This window comes from Azolla caroliniana, unplaced genomic scaffold, assembly GCF_043228905.1.
Source record: "Azolla caroliniana isolate FFs.n. ecotype wild unplaced genomic scaffold, voAzoCaro1.0.p SCAF_7, whole genome shotgun sequence".
In the NCBI taxonomy this organism is placed as follows: Eukaryota; Viridiplantae; Streptophyta; class Polypodiopsida; order Salviniales; family Salviniaceae; genus Azolla; species Azolla caroliniana.
The window spans coordinates 2,416,099-2,426,412 of NW_028230442.1; the positions used below are offsets into that span (position 1 = coordinate 2,416,099).

Consider the following 10,314-nt stretch of genomic DNA (forward strand, 5'->3'; position numbering starts at 1 on the left):
GCACAAAATCAATTGAATAAAATGGGCATCTATTACGGGATTGCTTGAACAAGGAGGCTAAACTATTCAGAAACCTATTAATAGAGCACAAACATAGTTATATCCACAAGAATATAGAGAACATAATCATATCCACAAGACTATAGAGCACATTGAGAACCTATTTAGACCACCGTATGATTAGAACACAATTACATCACGAAGTATTGAATAAGCACTGAAAAGACTTTAGAACTAGTTGGCATCTCTATAAAAATAAAATGTAAGCATGAATACAAAAACACAAGAATCTAAATTGTTTTTTTAAAACTTGATTCTCGATAGAATTTGTAAATGATTGCTTTGAATCTGATTAGAACCGACCATCTCAAAAATAATTCCCTCCTCTACTCCCTTAAGAAAAAATAGACTTTATTCTTTATGCAAGTAACTAGGGTTTTGTGAAACTCATTCATATTGAATAAAAACAACGATTTGCACACACTAAATATTTCAGCAAAGATCTAGGGTATGGCAAACATTTCAATTAGTTGACGAAAAGAACATTTTCCATTAGCCTTAACTCGTCTACAACGCTTTGACATTATAATTTGCCTTTGTAGATGAAGAAGGCACAAGGTTCTAGTGATAAAAATACACATCATGAACATTTTATGAGTGCCTCCATAGTACCTCCCTACATGGAACAACAACCAAGTTATGGAGGCAATTGGTTTTCCTTAGATGCAAATTGTGAGAAAGTTTGCAAAAATTCTTTCCAATGACTATGTGAAGAACCTCCTTGTCCAATTGCTTGGTGCGCACTGTTCTTCCATTTGTGACTATTCTCTCTCACGAGTATCTCCGACGGTTGCATAAGCATTTTCACCTTTTTACATACCTCTTCTTTTGTAACAAATCCTAACTCATTGGTCTCAATCTCGAGCCCTATCCCCCATCGATCGACACATTGTCGACAATTGAGCATTTGGTCTGCAAAATAAGGCCACCCAAGTATAGGAACACCAGCACTAATGCTTTCAAGAGTGGAATTCCACCCACAATGTGTGAAAAACCCTCCAATCGATCTATGAATAAGGACTTGTTTTTGTGGAGCCCAAGAAACAAAACACGAACGACCATGCATTCTTTCGAGATAACCATTTGGGAAAGCAACTGGCATTTCCTCGATCATTAGGTTGGGCCGAATAACCCAAAGAATGGGCTTCAGGCTCATTTCTAACCCTAATGCAATCTCAACGAATTGCTTGCATGTGAGAATTGTGATGCTTCCAAAGGAAACATACAATACTGACTTGTCTATTTGTTCATCTAACCATTGCAAGCAACTGTAGTCCTCTTGCCATAATGAAGCTGCCATTCTTTTATTCGTTTCGTGTACATTATGTTTCCCGACATTATCAAAGTACCACGGAGGCAATATAGGCCCTATAGAGAACAATTTCTTCTTCAAGCCTTCCTCCAGGCTCGATAGAGACACATTCTCCAGCTCTTGAAATGTGTTCATTAGAATGTAAGGGGTGTCTTCTAGGGTGTGAAAGCATTCAAATAAGTATTGGAACTTGGGATCATTTGGGTCACCAGATTGAAGAGTAGCTGTGATCTCATTCCACTTAAGTGTTGTCACTCCGGGGATATAATCGATCACATCTCCTGCAAAATAAGATATGCATATCCGGTCAGTAAACAACACCAAACCCAAATCGGGCCGATGGATCGATTACTACACAAGGATATCTATCAACATTGTTGTTCTCTACGAGACCAAGACGAAGTCGTACGGCCGGACAATCAGGTTCACCCCTTTGGGGGGATGGAAGAAGCGTAAAATACCGATAAGAAAACTAAATAACACCCCCCCACAAAACGGAGGATTTGTTATTAGGCGGTGTATATGTGTATACCTGGAGACGGCCGGGGGTCGCGCCGCATAATAGACATGTAGGAAGCGAGGGTTCCGGCCGATTGCGGACAGAAGACGATGCGGGGGAGGCCGAAGGAGCGGGCGAGGGCGAGTGTGAAAGGCGCATAGAAGTCGGAGAGGATGCAAGTGAGGGGCGGGTCGGATCGGAGGAGAGATCTAACGATCTCGACCAAAGGCCCTTGCATCCCGATGTCTCGGAGGTCTTGGCAAGTTTGGGCCAGGAGGAGGTGCCTTTGGCTGGGTGTTTGGTCGGCCCGGCCGGGCACCGCATTACTAGGCTGATGTGTCGGGGCGGACAAAGACGGATTGGGCGGGATCTCGATGAGGTGGATGCCAGCTCCTCCTCCTCCGGTCCCGGGATGATGCCGAGAGTGGAGGAGGAGGAGGAGGGGCTCCAAGTGGCGTATGGCGGCGTGGCTTTCGGGGTAGTTGGCGAAGGTTATTCGGAAGCCGCCCATTGTGGCTAGGCTTATGCAGAGGTCCATGAATGGCCCTATGTGCCCTTGGGCCGGGAAGGCCACCACCAAGGCATGAGGCTTCTTCATCCTCTCTCTCTCTCTCTCTTGTCTTTTGTCCGCCCGCCCATTTCCCTTGGCAAGGACATTGTGGAAAGCAGGGCTTTAACAACAACGACAAGGACGCCAGCTGTCGTGACATGATGAGAGCCACACTTTCTTTGCCAACTGCGTGTGCTAATTCACCACCCGTGTTGTAATAAACTAATTAGTTTAGAATAAGTAAATAAAATAATAATAAGAAGAAGAAGACGAAAAGTTAAATGATATGAACAGGTGCACCCCAAAAATCTATAACAACCACATTTCCTCTCTGTGTGGTCGGTTGGTTGTGTGGTCGGTTGGTTGTAGAGACAGACAAAAGGAACTATCATTCAATCAAATTTCTTCCTACCTTTCTCTCTGTCTCCCTCTCCCTCTATTTCCATTCCATATTTCCTTATTTTCCACATGGTATTAGAGCGGTGAAGGAGTCCAACCCCACCAAGAATTGTGTCGTGGTGTTAATAACGAACGTGTGAATTAAAGAAACGTTTTTCGACCATGTCAAAAGGTGGAGTGATAGCAAATGTGGTTACAAATGCCGCCCAGGTATCGTCTCGCACTTATCACATTGAAAAATTAAATGATAAAAACTATAAACCATGCCGTATGACCATGGAAATTATATTAGAACAACATGACTTGTTAAATATCGCCGAATGGAACCGACATGTGCCCCGACATTAATGTCCCCACAAATGTGCTTGACGTGCAAACATGGAAGCAACGTGATTTAAACGCTCGCTTAGAACTTCTCCTTCATATGGAGGACACACTTAAGCAAAGTGTGAGAACCTTGACTACCTCCAAACAAATATGGGATAGATTAGAGGCTGATTACCTCCATACGAACGTTACGTCCCAAGTTGCAAATTTAAAAACTTTAATAAATATGAATATGAATGAAAATGATGATGTTGATACATTTGTTAAAAATTGGAGACCGACTTGATGATGTGATCCTTTCAGGACTTAGTTTGCCAAGTTCCGTTCAATCCGCCCTCTTGTTAGCCGCCCTACCCCCATCATGGCAACCATTTATAAGTACAAAATCCACATCAGTCAACATTAGTGTCCCAACATTAGTGGCATCAATCTCACAAGAAAACATATTTCATAGGGCAATAAATCACACCGCACTTTATATCAAACATCCAAATTACAATAAAAAACCTTACAATAAACCTAGATCAACATACCAACCTAATAACTCCAAATTTTATTCATGGACTTCTAAATTTAATGATTCAAGGAATCATAACAAATCTAGGTTCCTTAGATCCTTTTGTAAAAATTGTCAAAGGAGTGGACATGAAACAAAAGATTGTTATAGGAATCCTAACAATGGGAAAAGAACATATAAAGAAGACCAATCTTACAATGCATCACATGATGACTACGATCAAAATAATGACATATGTCATAGTGACCAAAATTCCGATGAGGATAATGAAGTCTCTTTCATTGCCTTCATGGCCCTCACTTCATTTAACAACTCTCCCACTTCAACGTGGATTCTTGATACAGGTGTCACATGTCACCTCACCTCAAGAGTTGAATGGCTCAAAGATTATAAGGTCTTAGAGCATCCTTTCCCGGTTAGATTTGGGAACAATGGGGTTAAATATGCCCTTGGACATGGGACTGCCCATCTTGAACTTTCTGATGGGAACTTCATTGAAATCAATGAAGTTTACTATATACCTAACATAGCAAAAAACTTGATATCTGTCAATAAACTCACAAATGATAATACATCCGTCGAGTTTTATCACAAATATTGTATCATTCGTCATAAGACACCCTCTGGACGAGGCTATGTCGTTAACTGTCCAAGACAAGGATGTCTTTACCTTTTAGGTCACTCTGTGGTACCTGCCGAAGAAGCACACCACATGGATGATTCAAACACATCCAACTATATGACCTTATTATGGCACTATCGATTAGGCCACTTAAACAATCAAACAATGGTTCACATGGCCTGACAACATATAGCAGTTGGTTTTACTCTTCCAAGTAAATCAAAACTATCCCTTTACGAAGGGTGTATATTTGGAAAACTCTGTAACTCACCATTTCCATCCCATCCTACAACGACCACTAAACCCCTCCAACTAGTGCACACAGATATATGTGGTCCTTTGTCTACCCCATCCCTATCTGGAAATGTATATTTCTTAACATTTATCGATGACTTTACTCGTTTCACGATGGTCATATTTCTCAAGACAAAATGTAGTGATCAAGTCCTTGAGAAATTCAAAGCCTATCATAAACTTGCAACAAATCAACAAGAATTGCCCCTTAAAGTACTCCAATCAGATAATGGTGGAGAATTCAAGTCCCAAAACTTCCAAACGTATTGCCAAAATCGTGGGATTCAACAACGGTTTACCATTCCATATACACCCCAACACAATTCAAGGGTTGAACGACGAAACCGGTTGTATATGGATGCCACTCGTTGCATGCTCGCCGATGCAAACCTTCCCCGAACATACTGGGAAGAGGCTGTTTCGACTGCTTGTTATATATTCAATAGAACATATAGTCGATCAATTAGGACAACTTCATTTTCCTTGTGGTTTGGAAAAAATCCAAATTATAAACATCTAAGAATCTTTGGATGTCCATCATATGCACTCGTACCGTTAGAAACTCAATCAAAATTAGATAATCACGCAGTTCGCACAATATTTGTTGGGTATGGCGAACCTCAGGGCTATAAGGGTTATTGATTATACGACCCAAAATAAAAAAGATTTATATTTAGCCGACGAGTGATATTTGATGAAGACAAACTGATATCTAATCCTCATTCACATCATGGCTATGAAAAGATACAAGACGCGACTACCATGTCTAACACTGAATCCAATAAAGAAGTAATATCATCACCTACTAATTCTTGACGGGCTCCACAAATGTCCTCGGAAATTCAACAAGTCACAATTAACTCTCCTCCATTAATGCCCTCATCTCTAGAGATCCGCCCACAAGTCGCAGGTTCAACCAATGACTCCAACTTATTGCCTCTAATAACCAAACAATCCCAACAAACTAATGTACATACTCCAATTTTAAATAGTAACCCTAACCAAAGTAAAAAGAGCCTTAATAATCACCATAGCACTCATAAGGAAAAACTTTTAGATGGAACACAACTAACTCATATTGATTATTCATGTTCCCATCCTATCAAAAATCTCCTTATTCCACTACGACGATCCTCACGCCTTAATGTCAAATTGAAAACCATTGGTCACAATGATGCAAAAGTAATTAAAATAGGATGTAGAAAGACTTCATATTCCACTAATAATCAACATGTAGAACATACAAGTAGTTCTGACATTGCGAAATCACCTAGTTCACTTAGCTCTACATCTACTTCAAAGAAAGTTCGTACTATTCAAGATCTTTATGATCGCACAAAAAAAATAGAGGCTCTTGTTGCGGACCATCAATTTGAACCTAAGTTTGCATTTTCGGCTCTTGGTTCCCCCTCAACCACATCAGACATTTCTGATGATCCCTTAACTATCAATGAGGCATTGCAAAGTCCAGATCATAATGAATGGCAAGCTGCGATGGCAAAAGAACTTGAATCTCTTGAGGCCAACAAAACGTGGACCCTAGTACCACTCCCAATGGGACGCTCACCTATTTCATGCAAATGGGTGTTGAAGAAAAAACTAAACCCTAATGGTATTGTTGCACGTTACAAAGCTCGACTTGTCACTTGTGGTTTTTCTCAAGTTGAAGGACTTGACTATTCTGAGACATTCTCACCCGTTCTTCGCATGGCATCTTTTCGGCTCCTAATGGCTCTGGCCACCATTCTTGACCTCGAGGTACATCATTTGGATGTACAAACGGCATTTCTACTTTGTGATTTATCCGAAGAAATCTACATGTCACAACCTCCTGGGTTTGAGTCACACTCTCAACCAAACTATGTGTGTCGGTTACATTGGTCACTTTATGGACTCAAACAATCTCCTAGGTTATGGTTTCAAAAATTTAACAATTTTATGCTCTTACATGGCTATTCTAGATTGTTATCAGAACCAAATATATACATTAGGCATAATCATACATCTAATCGGTTGTTAGTGGTAGCACTATATGTGGATGACATTCCTATAGTCGGAACACCATCTGAAATTACTCAAGCAAAGCTAGAACTTTCCAGAGCATTTTCAATAACAGATTTAGGTCCCCTATCTTATTTCCTGGGCATGCAAGTTACGCTTAATCGTAGTATGGGCACCTTAATCATTCATCAAAATAAATTCATTAATGAAATTTTGAAATCCTTCGGAATGTAAAACATTAAACCTTGCCCTACTCCCTTATCACTAACATGTAACTTAAGCATATCCGATGGTCCAACAATTTCCCTTTAAACAATTAATAGGAAAACTTCGATATTTAGTCACAGGAACTCGTCCTGACCTTTGTTTTGCAATTAATTATCTATTGCGCTTTATGCATAACCTCGGCCTTATGCATTGGAAATCACTTCAACGAGTTATGCGATATCTAAAACACACATCTAACTATGGATTAACATATAAACGATCCCAATCCGAAAGACCAATCAAATCACTTGTTGGTTGGTCTAATTCGGATTGGGGGGGGACGTTGATTCTCGAAGATCTACTGCTGGTTTTTCTTTTATAATGGCAGGAGCAGCAATGACGTGGCAATCAAAAAACAAGAGTCTGTGACACTCTCATCTGTTGAAGCTGAATTCGTAGCAATGGCGTTGGCTGCTAAAGAAGGACTATGGTTGCAAACAGTGTTAAAAGAACTCCAACTATGTGAACCGCTTCAATTGAAAAAATCTTTTGCGACAATATATCATGTATCTACTTAACAAAGAATCCAAAGCACTCAGAGAAAACAGCACATGGATTTAAAATATCACTTTATACGAGAGTTTGCCGAAGAAAACAAGCTTACCTTAGAGTTTACATCAACAAATCATATGTGGGCTGATTTTCTAACAAAGGCTCTCCCTCCGGACAAATTTGAAGCTTGTTGTGAAAATTTAGGATTACAATGATTCACAACTAATTAGTTTATGGGGGGTTGTTGTAATAATCTAATTAGTTTAGAATAAATAAATAATAAGACGAAAAGTTAAATGATATGAAAAGGTGCACCCCAAAAATAGGGTGCATTGGTTGTAGAGAGAGACAAAAGGAACTATCATTCAATAAAATTTCTTCCTACCTTTCTCTCTCTCCCTCTCCCTCCCTTTCCATTCCATATTTCCTTATTTTCCACATCTCGTTCTTTTCATCACATGCCCAAGGAAAAAGGCCAGATGTTGACGTGGCTGCCTGCTGCGCTGCCAAGCATACGTGGCAGCAAACCGCCAGATCGCTCACGTGGCCAGGAACCCGCTGACACATGGGCCAAGCATACGTGACAACGAAACGCCAGATCACCCTTACATTGGCCAAGGACGTTGACACGTGGCCCCGACCTACACATTGGTGCAATCTCAAAACTTATGGTTATTGATCGCATCCCACCTGCACATTGACCCTTCTCTTCAATTGTGATCTCTATTATTGATGTGGCACTTCATGTATACAAGATTATAAATTAATATGGTTCTTTAAATTATTCCCAATAGGCTCATGATGTAGCTACGGTCTACCATTCACACATAAAATAAGTAACTTATAAGTTTTAAGTTACTCTTTCTCTTGAAACTCTTCATTTGTAAGTCTCAAACCAATACTTTTCGAATTGTCAAATTTTACTTTTACCCGAGAATGTTACTTTCATTAACAGGGAACTAGATTCATAATTTATCATAATAAGCAAATGCAAGTTGATAATGCGATGATAATAATAGTAGTAATAATGACGTTATTTTGATCTAACTCTAACGCAGGGGTATTCGAGTAAATTTAGTCAATGGTTGAGGTGATTTTCATGCATATTAAAAAACCTAGGCGTATTCTTGATCATTCTTGTCGAGCTGACAAACTGGAGGTTATTTTGGTCATTTCACAAAATATATGGGTATTTCGATTATCGTCAAAACATTTATAGTGTTATGTAGGTTTCTTAACCTTTGTAAATGGCACTAAACATATTTCAATAGAGAGGATTCAATCAAAATTTTGAGCACCATTTTCAATGGTATTGGTCAAGATGGATTGGGAAAAAAGAAAAACATATGAACATGTAATTAATTGTCATCCAGAAGAGTTCTCGTGTCCCAACACCACCACAAGGTGTACCATACAAAGATTTTATTGCTCCACACATGCACAACTCCCACCCTCTCACCCCACAAAAAGCAGGCATCAACCTTGCCAACAAAGACATTGTTGAAGCAAAATCCTTGCACATAGATGAACAAGCCCAAGGCATCATCTTGGCCACATCTAACAATTGAGCAAGAATCTCATGGTCACAATAAAAACCTCGAGAACAAAGGGTATGTATGAGGTAGGGACATCCACATCGAAGAAGGATGAATTGGTGCTAGACCTAATGAGCACAATGGCATGTGAGGAGCAAAATAGAGGGCTATCATTCAAGCTCACATGTGATATCTGAAGCTAATCGACTATTAGAAGAAGATGTCATGATGGAAATTCTTGAGTTGTCCAATGTGCCATGCTCTAACCGATGGTTATGATTCCTAAGAGTATTGAATCGTTGAGCCGATTGTAGACGCGTCATTCATGGATTGGGCTATGTAGGTGAACATCAATTTATACTCAAACTAAAATCAATTCCAATCTAGCCATAAACAATTGTGCCATTATGACAATGCAAGGTCCAATCAGGCTAGTGTGAATGTGCAATCTACCACTAGGACTGAACAAATGTTTTCACTAATATGATGAGCATCATGAACGAAGTACAAGGAATTGATTGCATTTCGGTCATAATAATATCATCCTTAAACAACTTCCCTATGAATGGATGTGCAAAGTTAGTTAAGGAAGAGATCCAAGATTGATTTGTATGTCAAAAGTTCCTATAAGCTTATCACATGTCCAATTGTGAGAAGGTATTGGAGAGGCTCAATGAAGCACGCCTAACTCGAAGTTAGCATTTATCCGATCAACAATCCTTATCATTCATTGAACACTTATGCGGACCTTATGTTGTCCTGTGGAAAAAATCGATGCCATTCACAAGATATGAAAGAATGTGAGATGTCTTTGGAAGTGAGAAGGTTCTTGGGTGCATGTGCATTCTACCGTATATGGATATGGCACTATGTGTGCATTGTCTATCTATTATAGTTCTTACTAAGGATAGGACAAAGATTACAACTACAAGTAGCATAACAAGAAGGGTCAGCATAAAAAATGACCAAGAGGAGACCACTGAAATTCTTCCTGAAAGAGGAAGAACACAGAGAGAAAAACATAACGAAAAACAGAATGATGCACCTACATTGACTTGAGCTTCTATGTGTCTTCTTCTTTTTTTATTACCAAAACCAAAATATCCTCCCATTAGTTTTTAGAAAAGTCATAACAACTGCAACATACAAAATATTTTTTCCCAACTCATCTTTATAAGACGATGGTTAAGGAAACAAATCTATGTACTCCAAAATAGAGGAAAAACTAATCTGAAAGTTATTCTATAGACTACTATGTGTCTTTTCATGGTGTCCCCATTAAGTAAGTACCTCTACAAATGAACCATTTGTTATGCTCTCAATAATGGCTTTATAGTACCACTCACATAAGACCTAAATAACTTTATGGTACCATTTGTTATGCCCTGAGGCATAATCTCCCACCCCTCATGCTCTAGATAGGGGACGCCAAAATTTTC

At 39.4% G+C, this 10,314-nt stretch overlaps 1 protein-coding gene across 1 annotated transcript; it reads right to left on the minus strand.

Annotated features, from left to right (window-relative positions):
• Positions 1-582: 582 nt before the first annotated feature.
• LOC147861511 (UDP-glycosyltransferase 85A8-like) lies at positions 583-2,494 on the minus strand. The gene is made up of 2 exons (XM_087322084.1): positions 1,905-2,494; positions 583-1,653 (listed from the first exon to the last, which is right to left on the minus strand). The coding sequence occupies exons 1-2, from the start codon at positions 2,467-2,469 to the stop codon at positions 698-700; spliced, it is 1,521 nt and encodes a 506-aa protein (XP_087178210.1). The 5' UTR covers positions 2,470-2,494; the 3' UTR covers positions 583-697.
• Positions 2,495-10,314: the final 7,820 nt, after the last annotated feature.